The sequence below is a fragment of the Euphorbia lathyris genome, chromosome 3 (assembly GCF_963576675.1).
Source record: "Euphorbia lathyris chromosome 3, ddEupLath1.1, whole genome shotgun sequence".
Taxonomy (NCBI): domain Eukaryota; kingdom Viridiplantae; phylum Streptophyta; class Magnoliopsida; order Malpighiales; family Euphorbiaceae; genus Euphorbia; species Euphorbia lathyris.
The window spans coordinates 68,009,970-68,029,458 of record NC_088912.1 but is presented as its reverse complement, the minus strand read 5'-3'; the positions used below and the strand labels follow the sequence as shown (position 1 = coordinate 68,029,458).

The window sequence follows — 19,489 nt, the reverse complement described above, 5'->3', positions numbered from 1 at the left end:
GATTTCACTTCCCAATGTACTTATTTCATTCACCGTCTCTATTTGCTTGTCCTGTATAATTTTTGTAATGAGAGAGCCCAAGCGGAGTTTCTTACCACTTCGTTGAAACGCTCCAACTAGAAAGACGGGAAGATTGAACGAAGTGTAGGTCAACATGTGCCAGATGAAGCACTGTTCAAAGTTTGATGCGGATGAAGCTGAGCTGAGTTTGGGGAAGATAAAGTTGGTCAGCATGAAATGGACCATCTTTTGTTCTTTACCCATACAGGTGCTGGGTATTTCACCCTTATGATCTTTGGGTTTACAGAACCCCTTAAGCTTCTCAGTTGTGTCTTTTGGTATTTTCTCCTTTGTCGTTCTAAATTGAATTCCTTCGTCTGGTAAATCTAGTAATGTGGCTAGATAGGCAGGGGTTATGATGATTTTTTGACCTTTAACAGTGGTTTCCAAATAGTCAGAGTCATCTGCATCAACACGTAGATTCGAGTAGAATTCCCGTACTAACCTGGGATAGGTTGTTCCTGAAAGAGAGAAAAGACCTTTCCACTTGTTCTTCTCGATCCATTCACAGAATGGTTTCTCAGACGAGACAAAGCTTGGAGAAAACCATCGGCATTTTAGAACCTCCATATTGTTGAACTTTGAGTGTACCTTGATCATTTTCCTTTCTATTTCCGTCGAAGGACCCGCGTGGTCAGTGGGTTTGTCTGTAGTTTGAGTTTTAGGGGTTTTGTTTTTGCTGGGAGCCATTTTTGAAGGTTTTGAGGTTCTTAGAGAGAGAAAGAGGTTCGATTTCAGGAGATTACAGGGGTAAGGAATGAAGAGTGGAGATTCTTCCACTTTTTATATAAATTTACGGCGGCCCTTAATCATTAACTAGCCGTTTTTACCTAGGGACGTTCAACCGACAAAAATTCTATCATTTATGACATCTTCGGCGCATGGGATTTAATGTGCGTCTTCCCAAGATGCCAGAGGTTACACGTGTAGGTTCTTTTTACGCGAGTGGGTTTTTACTAGGTTTTGCTAGAATTCGAAGCATACACGATATTGAGTGCCTAACTTTTGTGAGGATAATTTCTCTATCTCTAATTAACTCAACATATGTTGCTCACTCAGCATGTGTATTTACTCAGCATAGAGTGATTACTCAATATGTTTATCTACTCAGCATAGGATGTTTACTCAGCTTTTATGCCTACTCAATATATATGTCAGTTCAGCATAGGGTGGCTTTTTCTTTTTCAAACTTAGTAAGGAGTAGATATTTTACTCAACATGGCATTTGCACAATCATTTAAAGTTCCACTCATATGGCAATTATTCGATACAGATTTAGTTAGAGTGGATTTGACATACCAATTGCTGCCCTTAGTGTGTTGAATTGTTCTCGTGCCAAGGGCTTTGTGAAGATATCTGCCAGCTGATCATTTGTTGGTACATAGGTCAGCTTGATCTCATCTTTTAGTACATGATCTCTGATGAAGTGATGCCTTATGGTAACATGCTTCATCCTGCTGTGTTAGACTGGATTTTTAGATAGATCAATGGCACTTTTGTTGTCACATTTGATCTCTATTGTCTTTGTTTTGACTCCGTAATCCTCAAGCTGTTGCTTTATCCATAGGACTTGTGCAATACAGCTTCCAGCAGCCACGTACTTAGCTTCAGTTGTAGACAGAGCTACGGATGATTGCTTCTTGCTGAACCAAGATACTAGACAGCTTCCAAAGAAATGACATCCTCCCGAAGTACTCTTCCGTTCCAGCTTATCTCGTCCGTAGTCAGTATCTGTATATCCAATGAGTGTGAAGTCATTTGAGGTTGGATACCATAGACCTGCATCAACTGAGCTTTGCAAGTATCTAAAAATTCTTTTTACAGCAGTTAGATGAGATTCCCTGGGGTCAGCTTGATATCTAGCACAATAGCATACTGAGTATTGAATATCCGGTCTACTAGCAGTGAGATAGAGTAAAGAACCTATCATACCTCGATAGAGTTTACTATCAACTGACTTACTCTTCTCATCCTTGCATAGGACAGTATCAGTACCCATGGGGGTTGATATTGGTTTGCAATCTACCATGCTGAATTTCTTTAACATTTCCTTGGTGTACTTAGACTGACTTATAAAGATGCCATTCTTACCTTGCTTGATTTGAAGCCCAAGGAAGAAGTTGAGTTCACCCATCATGGACATTTCGAACTCAGTTTGCATCTGTTGGCTAAATTCTTTGCACAAAGATTCGTCAGTAGCACCAAAAATTATATCATCTACATATATCTGTGCAAGTAGGGTATGTTTACCCTTTTTCTTAATAAACAAGGTTGTGTCAGCTTTTCCCCTGACATAGTTTCTGGTCAACAGGAAGTTGGTCAACCTCTCATACCAGGCTCTTGGAGCTTGCTTTAGGCCGTACAGGGCCTTTTTGAGTTTATAAACGTGGTTTGGAAATTTTGAATCTTCAAACCCAGGAGGTTGATTAACATATACCTCTTCGTTTATAAAGCCATTAAGAAATGCACTTTTCACATCCATTTGATATAGTTTAAAATTCATGTAACTGGCATAGGAACACAATCTACGTATAGCTTTTAATCTAGCAACAGGAGCAAATGTTTCTCCATAGTCTATACCCTCTTGCTGACTATAACCTTGGGCCACAAGTCGAGCTTTGTTTCTAATCACATTTCCATGCTCATCTAGCTTGTTTCTAAAGACCCACTTGGTTCCTATGGGCTTTTGATTCCTAGGTGTAGGTACTAAATCCCATACCTCATTTCTGGTGAATTGGTCAAGCTCTTCTTGCATAGCATTGATCCAATATTCATCTTGCTCGGCATCAGCAAAGTTCTTTGGCTCATGTATTGAGACGAATGCAACATTGCTGAGGTATTTTCTAAGCTGATCTCTGGTCATTAATTTGTTGTTGGCGGCATCAAGAATGGCCTGTTCTGTATGTCCTCTTGGGATCTTTATTTCTTTTGGCAGTGTTGAGTCGTTTGGAAGAGGTGTTTCTACAATCTCTACAGGAATAGATTGGTCAGCAAATGATATTTCAATTTCTTGCTTACCTTGGGTCAGCTTCTGTATAGATGACACAGAGGCTTCTGGTTGATCAGCGGAAGCTGAGCCTGGTTCATCTTCTTCAGGCTGAGCTGACTTACCTGTAGGGTCAGTTTCATCGAACTCAACATCTACAGACTCTTCTACAACCTGAGTTCTTTTGTTAAATACTCTATATGCTTTACTGTTTGTTGAGTACCCTAAAAAGATCGCCTCATCAGCTTTAGCATCAAATTTAGCAAGGTTGTCTTTTGTGTTGAGTATAAAGCATTTACACCCAAAGGCACGAAAGTATCCAATGTTGGGCTTTCGTCCTTTCCAAAGCTCATATTCAGTATGTAACATGCCGTGTGAACAACTTCACCCCAGAAGTACTTTGGAAGCCTATTTTCACTCAGCATTGTCCTAGCTATTTCGACAATGGTTCTATTTTTCCTTTCAACGACCCCATTTTATTGAGGTGTTCTAGGAGCAGAGAAGTTGTGGTCAATACCACTGGTTTCACAGAATTCATCAAACTGTTGGTTTTTGAATTCTCCACCATTGTCGCTTCTAATGTGAGATACTCTTAGGTCTTTGTCATTTTCAAGCTTTTTGATCAATGTGGTAAACATCTCAAAGGTTTCATCCTTGCTACTCAGCAAGATGATCCAAGTGTACCGAGAGAAATCATCTACAATAACCAAGGAAAATTTCTTACCTCCTAAGCTGAGTGGTTGGATAGGTCCGAAGAGATCCAAGTGTAGTAATTCCAATAGTCTTTTGGTTGAGACAATATTTTTGCTATGAAATGACTTTTTAGTTTGTTTGCATTGCTGACAGGCTTTACACAGTTGATCTTTTTCAAACTTTAATTTGGGTAATCCCTCAACTAATTGCTTTCTAGCTAATTTGGCAAGAAGGTCCATGCTGACATGCCCAAGTCTTCTAGGCCATAGCCAGGAGTTGTCCTCTTTAGACACTAAGCATATGTTTTTAGAAAACTGTTTTTCTAAGTTTAACATGTATATATTTTCTACATGAGGGGCAGTTAAAATTAATTCATTTGTATTTCCCTCGAGTATTTGACACTTAGTATCATCAAATACACCCCTTTTGCCGCTCTTGCAAACCTGAGCTACACTCATCAGATTGTATTTGAGACCTTTAACTTAGGAGACAGACTCAATAGTTGGGTTACTTCCGATAGTACCTGAGCCGACTATCTTACCCTTCTTGTTGTCTCCAAAGCTTACACTTCCACCTCGTTTAAGCTCTAGTGTGATGAACTGAGTTTCATCACCTGTCATATGCCTTGAGCATGCGCTGTCTATATACCATAGTTTTGACTTCTCCACGCATGTCAAGCTGACCTGCAGTTTAAACTATTCATTTTTAGGTACCCAGTTCCTTTTAGGTCCTTTCTTGTTAGTATAAACAGGTGAAAAATCATATTTTAGCTTGTGACGACATACTTTTATAGTGTGGCCTGGCTTACCACAAAATTCACAAAAAGGTACCCTTTGTGGGTTGAACTGAGTATGGTCAGCATTATTGTGTTGGTCATGCCAACATACTTTTGTGGTATGCCCTTTTCTTCCGCAGAAGTCACATTGGACAGTCCGCTTGTTATGCCAACACACATCCTTTGTGTGTCCCCTTTTTCCACAACACTCATATTGAGTAAATTGCTTATGCTGACTAGTATTTGCGTACTCAGCATGGGGTTTATTTCTATTTGAGCCCTTCCCTTGACTCTATAACATTGTGATATCCTTTCTAAGTTTCTTTGACTCAGATTGAACCTCCGTGACAAACTTATGTAAGATTTGCATGTTGGTATGCAAGTCAAAGTTGTCCTGGAGAAGATATCGGAGGTCACTCAGTTTGACCTCTTCAATCTCATCACAGCGCCTGCTGAGTGCCTTAATCTTTTTGTTACACTTCTTAGTTAGTGTATATAAGTCACTCAGGGCATTTACCATTTCATTTCTAAGCAAAAGTAAGGATGTACCTCATTGTTGTGATTCTCCTGGTCAGTTTCATCAGAAAGGTCAGCTTGCTCAGATTGGGATTGGTCAGCTCCATCATCTGCCATAAAACATATGTTGGCTGTTTCATTTTGCTCAGCTTCAGATGATGTTGACTCATCACTGTCACTCCATGTGGCTACCATAGCCTTTTTGCTTCCCTTCTTCTCTTTCTTGAGGTTGGGACAGCTTGACTTAATGTGCCCGGTTTGATGACACTCAAAACATGTGATAGACTTCGAGCTGTCCTTCTTGCACTTGTCACTTGACTCAGCTTTATACTTATCATTTCTTCTAAATGACCTTCTGCCGTTTCTATCATTTCTCCTGAACAGCTTTTTCATCTTTCTGGTGAACATGGCCAATTCCTCATCATCAGTTGACTCCGCTTCAGTTGAGTCAGCTTTCATGACAAGTGACTTTTGTTTCTTATCTTCTGATTTTTCTTTCTCTTTGGCTTCAAAGTTTTTCATAGAGATTTCATGGGTCAGCAGGGATCCGATCAGCTCATCGTATTTGTAGGTAGTCAAGTCTTGAGCTTCTTCTACGGCTGTTTTCTTTGCTTGCCAACTCTTAGGCAGACTTCTCAGAATTTTCTTCACCTGTTCCTCTTCACTAAAGTTCTTTCCAAGCCTTTTTAGCTCATTTATAATATTTGTGAACCTTGCGTTCATTTCTGAGATGTCTTCATTCTCATTCATCTCAAACAGCTCGTAGAGTCTCATATGTTGATTGACTTTAGACTCCTTAACTTTGCTTGTGCCTTCATAGGTTACTTCAAGCTTCTTCCAAATCTCCTGTGCTGACTCGCAACCTGAAATCTTATTGTATTCTGTAGCATCTAACGCACAGTGAAGCATGTTTATAGCCGAAGCATTATTTTGTAATTTTCTGAGGTCATCCTCTGTCCACTCAGCCTCACTTTTAGCGATTTTCTCATCGTTAACAGTTTTGTATGGCACATGTGGACTTTGAATAATTGCAAGCCATGCACTCATGTTTGTGGCTTGAATAAAGTTTTTCATCCTATTCTTCCAGAATGTATAATTTGACCCAAAGAATAGGGGAGGTCTAGTTATTGATAGTCCCTCAGGGAGTATCTGTGTTTTTTGGTTTCCTGGAAGGAACCGAGTGCTATTCTCACCCATTTTTAGGGATCAGCTCAAGATTGTTAAATCTTTGAGTAGTGAGCTTAGGCTCTGATACCACTTGTTGGTCCCTGGTAATTAGTTCCAAAGGGGGGTTAGGAACTAATATAACTTTTTCGTGTTTTAATTAAGCTGACTAGAATTTATTTTGAGAGTTTATTAACTCAGCTTTTGGTCAGCTTGGTGAGATATGTTTCAAGACAGCTTTAGTCAGATGTTGACTAAAGTTGTTTTCTTGTGAGTTGAGAATTGAAACTCTTGGAGGTCAGCTTCTAACTCAGCACCACTTACTTACTCAAGGTCAGCTTAGGCAATTTATATGCTGAGTAAATATAACAAACAACACATACAATATAAGAGAGAGTTCAGAGATTACTCAGTATCACTTATCCTGGTTCGGCCTCTCTGCCTACGTCCAGTCCCTAGATTCCTCCGGGCTTTTTGAATCCAATACTGAGCTCTTTAACGGTAGAGCACAAACCAATTACAAGGCAGTTGAATATGCAAGAGTACCTTCCTCTATTCGTCTACTCAACTCCTACTAAGTGCTACAACCCAGCACCTAGATTTCTCTACCACTGAAATGCTTACAACCAAGCACTCAGCTTAACACTCTCAATATTCCTATTGATCACAGACTTGTTCTTTTTGAACTAAAGAACACTTTAGATGATTACACAACAATCAATCTAGCATTTACACAGAGAATGGAAAAGTTGGTGTAAGATCTTTTTGTATTTGAGTGCTTTCAAGATTTTCTCTCCTTGTATTTTTCTCTTGATGCTTTAGTAATGTTCCAAGGTTCTTCATTGTCCTTTTATAGAAGGAAATTGCAGATTTGGATCGTTTGAATTGTTGTTACCGTTAACACCAAAACGGCACTTTTGGGGAACAATTTCTGGTTAGTCTTCAGACTGCTCCGCCATTCCCTTTCACTATTTTCTTCAGGCGTCAGGTTTGTCTTCTTGCGTCTGGTTTGTCTTTTTGTGCCAGTTGTCTTTTACCAATAATCCAACGTCCTATGACTCTTGGAATTAGTCTTTTAGGTGTCTTCGAGGTTCCAATTATTGGTGCAGAAGATTGTCAGACTTTGTCCTTTAGTGAACGGATCCTTCATGCTGTCCTGACTGACATTCAGCTTTCTTCGTAATCTTCGGATGTTCGACTTCCAAGCTGAGTGCATACTTGGTCAGCTCCGTTCTGTGTAACCGCTTCTGAAGAAATCTTCAACTTTAGTCAGCTTCGTTTTGCTTCTGAGTTTTACTCCACTCAGCTTCCATTCTGTGATGCTGAGTTGCTTTCCACTCAGCTTTGCTTATGCTGACTTTTGTCCTGTCTTTACTTTATATATTTTTGCACTCAATATTGAACAAACATATTAGTACAATTAAATCAAAGCATCTAAATTTAATTGCCTCTTAATCATGGATGATTTTGTCAAATCAAAATCTTGTGGAAAAGGTGTTTCAACAGTCATGACCTCCTCTTCTTCAGAACTTGCAACTACGGGATCTTTGTTGCTCTTATCACTTTTCTTCGGCGGCATTGTGATTGGGTCCCACTGGGCGTGCCAATTTTTGTTTGCTCTTTCGTGGGAAATTGCGGGCGTGCCAGATAATTATAGTATTATCAAACTATGGAGTGAAATTGAGTGCGCTTGCTAACTTCTAATTATCAAAACGATTGTAAGGAATAAAGAGACCGTAAAATTCCTAAGATTCGATTATCAAAACGATACCGACCTTACAGAAAATGGTTGAACAACAAATAAAATAAAAATGTACTAGAAGCTTGAATGAACTTTGCACTTGAAAATTAAATCTAAGGAAAAAATCGAGAATTGTAAAAATGCTGAAGTATAGAGATAATTTGCTAGAGTTTTGGCTTGTGTCTGTTGAGTTTTTGAGTTGTTGAATTGGGGTTTGTTCATCGTGATTCCTTCCTTTTATAGATGTTGGAGGTAACTTCCTGCTTCTTTCCACTAATCCATGTTCTCCACCACATTGAGTAACCGCTCCACTTTGACTTCCACGATGAAATTGACGCTTTCTAACTTTCCTGCATTCTAATTGGCTCACAAAAATATACGTTAAAATATTAACTGGCCTTCTGATGTTCCTTTGATTTACCTTAGGTTCCCCTTGAGGTTCATCCTAGAAAATAGTTTTCCCTCGGTGTTCCCTATTGGAAAATCTATTTAAACGTAAGTTAGGCCACTTAATATATTAAAAATAATTAAAAGCCAAAAATTATTTATGGTGCAAACAGGTTACTAACCACATTAGTAACTAATATGTTATTCATATTAATCCCAACCATATTGCCCATTAGTTTATGATAACATGAGTTTGCTCATCCAATTATCATAATCTAATTTAAGTATTACCCCATATTCATGAAAGAACGATTTTCGATAATTCAGGTGTTACCATAAGACCCCGAGCTTGAGTTTGCTCAACAACCCAAAGACCCCCAGTACTGCCGGCTGAATTATAATATTAGGGAGGGGCAACCGATTTTAATAACTTGCTTATTTACTTAAATTTTAATTTGTGAGGGATTTTTATTTTAATTCTCATAATCTAACGTAGTCTTGATTTGATTTAGCATACATCAGACACATACATTGGTGTTATGGACATATTATCTAAATTATTCCGTCGAGCCAGAGACGGAATAAAAGGCCAAACCTAGGGAAATACTAACTATTACATATTTCTCTTTAGGTCCTCCGTCTTCTCCATGGCGCCTTGAAATTACATATTAATTTCTATACTACTAAAGAAAACTTCAATTAACTTGAAGGGAATTAGATGAGAGGAGAAATTACAATAGATAGTAGATAGGTAGGACTCACAGGCCCTATTTTAAAAATACCAAAAGACTAAATAGAGAGTCCAAATATGTCCATAACTCCAAACATACATAGACTCAATTAAATAAATTTAATTGGTTGATTACATAAAATACTTATGTAATATTTAGGTTAATCACATTAACTCATCAAATTAACTTTCATCCAATTTTAATTCTAACAGTTTCGTATCTTCTATATTAACCTATTAGATTAATACAACTATACAAAACTTTATTTATGCATATCCCAATTATTTTGATTTTAATTCATTTAATACTTTTGATTTACAAATAGGTAAAACAAACTTTTAAATAAATTCTTTTATTCGATAATCAAAATAGAAAACTATTAATTTCTGAAACATATATATATATAACTATATTTAAAAACATATTTTAAAACAGTTTTAAAATATACATGTTTCGGGCCGGGCCCCGAACACGTGGCTGCTACCGTTTAGAAGCAGCCACGCGTCTGGTCCGCCGCTGCCTCACGGCAGCGGCGGCCAGACGTTATGCGATTGCTGCCGCGAGGTAGCAATCGCACGACGGCAGTCGGGTTGCGCCGTGAGGCGCAACCCGAACTACTGTCCTATATATTTTTTTAATATGTATCTATATATATATATATATATATTGGTTTTAAAACGATTTTTAGAAAATAAGAAAATCTTATTAAAGATTTTCCGTTTTATCTTTAGAATAATAAAACTAACTTTTATCAATCTAACTATAAAACTAATAGATTTTGTTATAATGATTATCAACCAAAACAATTAGGAACATATGCATAATCTATTTTAATTAAAAATTAATTAAAACTTATTTATCTTTAGAATTAATTAATCAAAACAGTTTCGTTAATTAACCTAACTATAAATATTCATTCAATTTGATTGAAAAACTTCTTAATTTTCATATATGATATAACGGATTTAACGCAGGCTCTGATACCACTGAAGGAAAATAGGCAAACGTTTGGCAGCGGAAATATAAAAATTTTAACCTTTTTCCATTAACCCAAGATCCGTTAATCGTTATTTCATATTAAAGAGGGATAGAAGGAAATACCTTTTGATGTTCTATCTACCGTTGCAATCGAAGTGCCCACAACTCTTACTTCGAGTTCCCGAGCACAAGACAAAAACACAATTCAAAATCAAGTTAGAATTCAACCGTATGAAAGCAATCAAGAATAGATTGCCTCTAATTAATCAACACAAGATCAAGGAATAGAGAAAGAGATTAATAATCAATTGAAACGAAAGGAAGCGGTGAATAATCTCGTCCTCAACAAGGGGGTCGAAATTCTTCTCTTCGATAGACTAGGGCTTAATCGAAATTTACATATAACGGGGGTATCTATACTCTCTTGTATCTAACCCCTAGTTAGATAGAATTAGGTTACTGAATAAGAATTTAATTCGGAATATAATTCTTATTTATTATCTATAATTATATCTAAATATAAAGATAATAATAATAACCTTTTAGGATAATAATAGGAGTAATTTAATCTCATTAAACCTCCTAACTTATTTATCCTTTAATTAATTTAATTCATAATCATAATCTAATTAGGATTGCTTAAAATCAAATTAATTTCTTTATGTATTTTATACATAAAAATCGCCCCCCTTTACTTACTGGGCCTTAGTGGACTCAGTTGGGCTTCCATCAATTAATTAACATCTGTTTCTCTTTTGGGCTCCAAGTCTTATGTGTGACCCATTAGGTTCTTATTGCTTCTAGCCGTATGCAAATATTAAATTAATTTTCTCAGAATTATATTTAATCTTTGCATAACGGAATGAGTACGCGAAATGTGATTAGCAAATCCGAAACATTCCCCCAGAGCTATAAGAAGATAGGTTGATTCTGTCGTTGACCTTTCCATATTAGTTACATTATAATTCGATCCTTTATCAACTACATACTTGAACTGAATCTTATGACGATGGATAATGTCAAGTCACATATAGCGAGACGTTCGTTTTACTTGTACAGGCTGAGTTAACTCCAATTAGATAGGTTAAGTGAAATCTGTATTTCAAGTCTTAAGCTATCACCTTGAAAGGATTTAGAGTCAAGTCTTCCACAAGCGATCCTTGGACGTATCTCCCATTTATCGGGAGTGACAAATGCTCAATCCAATGTATAACTATCCTACAATTACTTCATATGATATCCAAAGGCTGCCGTTCACACCCCAGAGTCATCTATATTATGGATCCTGTTACAACAGGATCAAAGCATCACATTCCATAATCCAGAATCACTAATTAACATTCCTTTGAGTCTGAGGATTACTTATACTTATTAATACCAATGAGATGAACATGTGATAAGGATAAATCTATCCATCCTGTTATCTCAAGTCAGGTCCCTAATCTTAATGAACTCCCTTTCATTGGATCCATGTAACTATCCAGATATCTGCATATCTGAAGCTTGTGAGGTCAGCTCTCTGTCTCGACAGAAGACATTGTTACATGCAAGTCTCAACAGTGATATGTCAATCATATTTCTAAACATATTACTTGACTTGGGGTGGTTTTAAGTTTATTAGTTTATTATAAAGTTTCGTCTCACTTCATGCTTGTATGAACACTTTATAATCACTTTAAACAAACTTAGGGATTTCATTTTATTAGACTTATTTAGTTCTTAAAAGAGATGCCTTTATATAGTTATGAAGCCATATCTTATTAAAACAAATGATGTAAATAACACTTCATTTACATTAAGTTTATATCCTAGAACAATTGTCTATATGACACTAAACCCCAACAGTTTGGACTCCTAAGTGGGTTATGGTTTGGAGATCTGGAAGCATTTAGGGCAAAGTTAGTGCGCTAAAAAAGCCGGATAGATTTAGAAAGAAGTTTTTTTCACACTACCCTACACCAACTATTAGAGACGTGGACACAATTATGAAGCAAACTCAATGGGCTAAGGAAGATGACCAGGATATAGTTTCATTGGCCATGTTGTACTTTATACTTGGCAGTGTGTTGGATAACACTGCCACGAAACAAGATCTTCCTTGGGTTTTGGAACTTGCAGAAACACTGTTTAACGAATTCCCGTGGGGTGTTGTGGCCGGGGATGAGACCTACAAGTCCTTTGTTAATGGTATGCTTAGTGGCAAAGACCGACTGGATCAATTATATGCTTATATGGATGGAAAAAAGAAAGCTCGTGTCTCATATAACCTATATGGTTTTGCACACGTATTTCAGGTATGATGTGTGTATATTCTATATACTAGAAATGTTAGTAATAGGCATAAATAATGAATTGGAACTTTGTTGCAGGCTTGGTTGTTTGAAGTATGGGATGCCACTCACGAATGCTTTGTGAAGTCATCCAATTGCATCCAACAATGGCTTCGATGGAAAAAGACCAGTACCCCTACATTGGCAAGAGTTAAAGCCATGTTTGACAAAACTCTACGAATCCAGCAATATCATTGTCCTCCACTATGGCTGCTAATCTTCCAAAAAGTTTATTTGGACCGTATGTTGTGTGCATTGCCATATGTATGTCATGTGAGGTTGCATCAACGTTTAATGAAGCGTAAATTCTCTCTCTTAAAGTTTGATAATCAGTTGGCGTTGAAAAATGGAGCACATTCGATTGACCACCAACGTATATCATTGTGTCTATGGGCCCCTCTTTTTTCCATTCTCCATCCCAAGAAAGCATACACAAACAAGTATTCGGGGTGGACATATTTCTGCATTTTCATAAACAATGAATTAATCATATATTATTTGCAACTTAAAGAAAGCTATCGAAACATATTAATGGATATAGACATTTGGAACTATAACTTCGGTCGATATTGTATTTGATATCGACAAATATCGGCATATATCGACATTGAAGACTAGATCCTCGGTCGATATATGTCGATATTGTACTCGATATCGACAAATATCGCCATATATCAACATTGAAGACTATAACCTCGGTCGATATATGTCGATATCAAATACAATATCGACATATAACTTCGGTCGATATATATCGATATCAAATGCAATATCGACATATATTGACGAATATCGCTACGATGCAATCTCATCATATCTTTCGATATTGATCAGAAATCGACAGATATCGATAGAAGATCAAGAGACGTTTTTAAGTGCAGTTATTTAATGATCACTTTGAATAGAAGTTCAACAGTCTTTTTCGAATATCAATCTATCATTAAAGCTGAGTGTTGGCTGTTGAGATTCCCCATGAACATTTTGGTGTTTTCTCCTATAAATATACGATTTGTCTGTTCATAATTCTTCATTCTAGTAACTTTCATTTTACCCTCTAAAGTTTGAGATGGAGAGAGGATCATCTTCTTCATCTCAAGCGCCACCTTCTTCACCACCTCCACCACATGTTGATCTTCATGAGTTTGAAAAACTCATTTCTGAATTCCATGGTTCCTTCCGTGATGGTGACATGGAAGAAATCATTAGATTCATGAGAGGCATGGCAAAAACCATGTCTTTTGTCTGTGAATCCATGACTGACTATCTTGAATCAGTTGAGGATGAAAAGAGAAGACTGAAGAAAGAGGTGAAGGATCTCAAAAGGCAGTTGGAGAAAGCCAAGAAGGACTTTGCTGATGCACTTTTGGGTCCTGATTATTTCTAGGTTTTTTTTTAGTTTATGTATTTTCGTTTTTTATATTTATGTATTTTTTTTTTGTTTTTTGTTTTTTTGTTAATATAAAAAATATAGTTATCAATTTGAATCTTATGGTTTAGAATCAAGATATATTATTGGGAACACAAAATATGGTTTAGAACACAACATACCAGTCGATATATGTCGATATTATATTTGTTATCGACAATTATCGACAAATATCGACATTAAAGACTATAACTTCGGTCGATATATGTTGATATTGTGTTTGATATCGACAAATATCGACATTGAAGACTATAACCTCGGTCGATATATGTCGATATCAAATACAATATCGACATTTAACTTCGGTCGATATCAAATGCAATATCGATATATATCAACCAATATCGATACGATGCAATATCATCATATCTGTCGATATTGATCAGAAATCGACAGATATCGACACTGTCGGGGAAAAAGATGAAACTCATATTCCAACCAAAATGCATTTTCAGACAACAATGCCATTGTTTTTGGGGTTCGCACGATCAGGAAAAACATGAAAAAGAAAGAGAAACAATATATATTGGGTTGTAGAGAAACAAAATGCTAGATCTTAACGATGAATGGACTAAGATTTAAATTTTTTCAATGGAACTAAAAACCAATTAAAAACTTACATGATTGTATAAAATCTTGTTGTATGAACAGTGAGTTGGATTGATTGTTGTAGTATTTATAGTCGTTTTGTAGATTGTTTTGTTCTTTACAGAGAGAGAGCGTGCGAGAAAGAGAAAGAGGAGGAAAGACACAAAGTTATGTTTATGAAGAAGACGATGGCAAATTTGGAAGTTATCTGTTGAAATATGTTAGTTTTGGAAATTTTATTGGAAGAAACTAAAAATATAAACTAACCCCTTAAAATGTGCTAGTTTAGTAATTCTCCCTTTTTTTTTTATTGGTAACAATAACTAAATTTTACCACTAACTAGGTAGTTTATGCAGTTCAGCTTCAATTTTGGAGATGAGAATGAAGTTGCAATTAAATTATTTGGTGGGAGAGTTTTGTCTTTTGAAATGGACATATGAGACCTCACAACTTTAAAACCCCTCTATATATATTGAATATATACTTATAACCATAGTCACTCCCCTCCATTTCCGACATGAGATTCAATTTATTCCTATCACCCATCACTATCCCTTAGAGCCGCTCCTTACTCAGTCCTTCTACCCGGCACTACCCACCCTGGACCAGATCATTACACTAACAGTGCCAGTGGCCAACTTCCACATTTTGTGGCTAAATGTCTGCTATGAGAGGAATATCTGCATCAAAGTGTTTTTGTCTTGGAAAAATTCAAGCTTTTTCCCATGCCAAACGTTACACTTTGATGCTCCTTTGAGTTCCTATTTCACCTCAGGACATTGATAAATTTGTTATGTGGAAAGAGGACTTCCATTGTCCTTTTCTTCAATTTTAAAGCCTCAAATATGCCAATTTTTGAACTTGTATTCCCATTACCCAATTCCATACCTTTCTGAACTTCTATTATAGTATATCATTTTCTACTGAAATAGGACAATTTGATCATTATGAACATGATAGATCTTAATGACCAAGTTTTTAAAAAGGATTAGTTGTTAATGAAAGCTGCAGACATAAATTGCTCAAAACTAACAATATAATTTACAAAGGAACTGCACTCTATATATTACAGCTTGGCTTTTCTAGCCTTAAAGTAACAACACCAAAATCACACCAATAGTCAGTGCAATCAACCTAATAAAAATTGAATCTTTTTTATGATCAGCAGCAGATGATTTATTAAGTGTATTACTTGCCATGTCCCTATCAATGGATGATACATGCTCCACTGTTCTTGCTGAACTGGGTCTAGCTGCATTACACAGCCCGATGCCTGAATTGATCGATGAATCCAAACCATCTTCAAAACCACTATTAGCATCATAACACAATCCCAAGTTATTCTCCAGTCTCAGCTTTCTTCTCATTCTCCATACCATATCTCTCCCAAATGGAACCGCTCCAGATAATCTGTTACCATTTAGTTTCAATTCACTAAGATTTTTCAAGTTCTTCAAGTTGTTAGGAATTGAGCCATTCAACCGATTTTGATCCATACGAATCACTCTAAGGCTTGTTAAACTTCCTATTGACTCAGGAATTGGACCTTCCAATTTCATATTTGATAGCACTAGAATCGTTAAACTTTTCATACCTTCAAATTCATCATTAGCGAGTGCACTGAACATTGGATTTCCTTCAAGAATCAAAGCCTGTAGAGAAACTAAACTTCTGAGTGCTACTGGAAGTGGCTTTGATAGAAGATTATGGTTCAAATCCATAAGTATTAGCTCTTTAAGACCACTGAAAGACTCAGGAATTGAACCTGCAAAACGGTTATGGCTCAAATCGATTTTCATAAGAGAATGACATGAACCAAGGGTTGATGGGATTGAACCAATCAGGACGTTTCGGCTCAAGTCTAGAACATTTAGAACTGGAAAACTTAAACTGGGTATTGAACCGGTTAATTTGTTCCCACTCAAATCTAACGACCTTAGACCGTTCAATCGCCCCAAGGAAACCGGAATTGAACCGTTGAGACTGTTTCTGTGAAGGTCAAGAACTTTTAAACGGGTAAGATTACCCAATTCATTAGGGATAGAACCCACATGACCATTTTCTCTAAGCACTAAAGTCTGCAAAGTTGGGCCTAACTGCCCCAAAAATGAAGGGATGGGCTGTGGATTATAACTAAGACAACGGTAGAAAAACAGTGTCCTAATATGAGGAAGTTTAGTAATAGATTTTGAGATATAAGACTTTGTTGTATCACATGTAGGAAAGGCAGTATCATCAGACAATGCACCAAATGACAATGAAACAACATGATAAACATTGTCCTTGTCAAGCATACACTCTATCCCGTGCCACCGCCCGCGGCAAACATCCGGAATGTCGGTGGCCCAATCGTTTCCGGTAGCCTTCATTATGTCGTAAACCGCCTCTTGCTCATGGGTCTCCGTTAGTGCTCCGCTCATATTGGACGAAAAGGCATTTTGCAAGCCGTCTGCAAGGGAGGACTGGTTACCGGAGTCAGAAACGATGACGGTGAAAGGCTTGGCAAGGGGTAGTAGAGAAGAAATGAGAAGTAGAAGAGTTTGTGTATGAAAGAATGTAGGCATTTTGATAGAGTAAATGAGGTAAGAGGAATGTGGGGTTGAAGAAGGGGTTATATAGAGATGGAAAGGGTAATAATGAGTTCACGGGAATAGGGAGGAAAGAAGTGAAATTAAATAAATGTGGGAGTTAGTGCTTTTATGAGTTTCACGGGACATTTCACCAAGGAATTCAATATACTATACTAGTTGCCCAATTTGCAATATGCAGAATATAGTTGCTTAAATGTATGAAAAGTAGGAGTATTTAATGCTAACATGGTACAACAATTCCATACACATATTCTGAAGAAAGAAACTGTTTTTCCTTTAATGTATTTTTGTGCCGTTGCTATATCAAATTTAAAATAGTTGTTGAGTTTTAAATTTTAAGAGTTTGATAGGTGCTGGGGCCATCATCACTAAACTTCCTTATGGGATGTAAAAATAACATGAAAGTACTCCCTTTCCTTTTTCTCCTTTTTCGGCCAAAGTTTGGCCTTGGTAAATTTAGGACCCATATTGTAACGTTGTCACAAGCTGGACAAGTTCCTTCTACAGTCTGATTGGCTTCCCGAGCCCAAGCTTTCAGTTCCGGTGTCCATTGTTCTGCTCCTTATCAATAATTAGTGATAACAGCCGAATATAAATTAGTCTAGACATCATTAGGAAAATTTGAGCAATCATTTGGAAGTTAGAATCCACGTGATATCATTACAAAGGATCACATTCACCCACACATAAACACGATTTGAGGGATCAATAACGGTCCAACTGAGATCAGTCCGTTATAGTATAATCGCCTATAATCCCATCAATTACAAACCTAGTGAGCTTACGAGTCCGCATATTAACCGGTGGCACGTATCCCTGCAGACTCCAAGCTCTATAACTACCTCAAATCTGCTCAATCACATTACAAATAGAGTGAGACAATCTCTAAGGTACATATTCAATCATCAAGCTCATATTTCATAGCTTTAAGTTTATTGTTGTGTTCATCCACTCGTCATCCTTAAAAGCTTACTTAGCTATCGAAGCGGACTATCAGGTTTCCAACCTCTCTTTGATCTTTTTTTCTATCTTATTGCAAGCTTACTCAAAGATCTACAGGATTTACCACATCAAATGGTGGAGTGAGCGTGGACTAACACAAAAGCCTTGACTCGTTTGAACAGTTCAATCCTTCCTCCAGCTTGTGTCTAAAGTTCAAGAAATGACAGAAGAAGAAGCACGTCGACTTCAACAGGTCCATAACGACCTAATCTGGAAATGTAAGAGAATGTTAATGCCCTTGAGCCGCAACAATAAAGGCTCTTGGTGAAATCTCTAAACGATTGTGCAGAACCTCGGTTCTATTCAGTAAGCTGTCAATATAATACGATAAGAACACGCCCTTGAAATGGCCGAGAGAAAAGAAAAAATGGAGATATGTGAAGAAACAATCAGACACGTGAACATATATAAGAATGCAACTTGTTCTACCATACACCATACCATGTGAAGCTATCGACGCCAACATGATGGATCTCTTGTGTATCGATCTAAAGGCTCTGGTGGCTAGTCAAAAGGGAAAGAAGATTCCCCTGTATGGCACCACAAATCAAGGACTCTGGTGTCACGAGCTATAACGAATACTAATAATCAATCCCCTCCGAGATCAAATCGAAAAAGAGAAGAAAGGCGATCATCCCCGAATAGAAGGACCACAGGCTTAGATCGCTAAAGGCCCAACCCACAGCTGAAAACTCAGGATCGATAGCTTTAGAAAATTACCTCGTTCCAGTTATTCATGTGATTCATCATGTCTACGAAAATCCAATTCTTACTTTAAAAGTATACGAGTCATTATGTTAAAAAAGGTATATGAATAATTTTTACAATTGATGTGATACGAGTATGATAAGTAGCCTCATTCGTTTCCTTTGACTTTGTCAACATATAATCAATATTCATCCTTTGATTTTGAAATCCATAAATCTGGTTTGTAACATATTTGTGTGGACTGAACATACCACCTGAATGATCCCTAAAATTTTCTAAAGCTTTCTTTCAATTTTTAAAACCAATTTCTATAAATGCTCTATCTTAAGACCTATTTCCTCTACCAAACAGATAATAATACAAAAAAAGCAGTATCTTTGGATACACTCTACTCTAACCACAAAAACATATCAATCCAACTTGTTTGAAAACTCCTTTGAACTCCAGAAAAATTAGTTCGAAGAAATATATGGCTTTTTGTTTGACAAGGGCCTTTTAATAAGTAACATCGCCTTAATTCATCTTGAATGATATTATCATACATAGCAATTTCTTTTCTATTTCTGGGATCATAAATAATATCATCATCTGATATTTCCACATATCGTCTCTTCTCACTATTTGATGAAGATTCAATATTTTGACCATTGTCAATCATTTAATTTTTTTTTACGTATCTTGTTCCTCAATAAAATAAAAACCAATAAACGAAATTAAAGTAAATTAGACATATCTAAAGTAAATAAGCCATAATTTAAATTAAAGTAACTAAAAATACCTAAATTATACCCTAAATTAGAAATCTCTAAATT

General features: G+C 36.7%; 1 protein-coding gene across 1 annotated transcript; it reads right to left on the bottom strand.

Moving 5' to 3' along the window:
* Window positions 1-15,403: 15,403 nt before the first annotated feature.
* LOC136224276 (protein TOO MANY MOUTHS) lies at window positions 15,404-16,940 on the bottom strand. Its single transcript, XM_066012557.1, has one exon. The coding sequence runs from the start codon at window positions 16,938-16,940 to the stop codon at window positions 15,465-15,467; it is 1,476 nt and encodes a 491-aa protein (XP_065868629.1). The 3' UTR covers window positions 15,404-15,464.
* Window positions 16,941-19,489: the final 2,549 nt, after the last annotated feature.

Bases quoted from the DNA above. Each gene is read 5' to 3' on its own strand.
- LOC136224276 (XM_066012557.1), bottom strand. From the start codon at position 16,940: ATGCCTACATTCTTTCATACACAAACTCTTCTACTTCTCATTTCTTCT.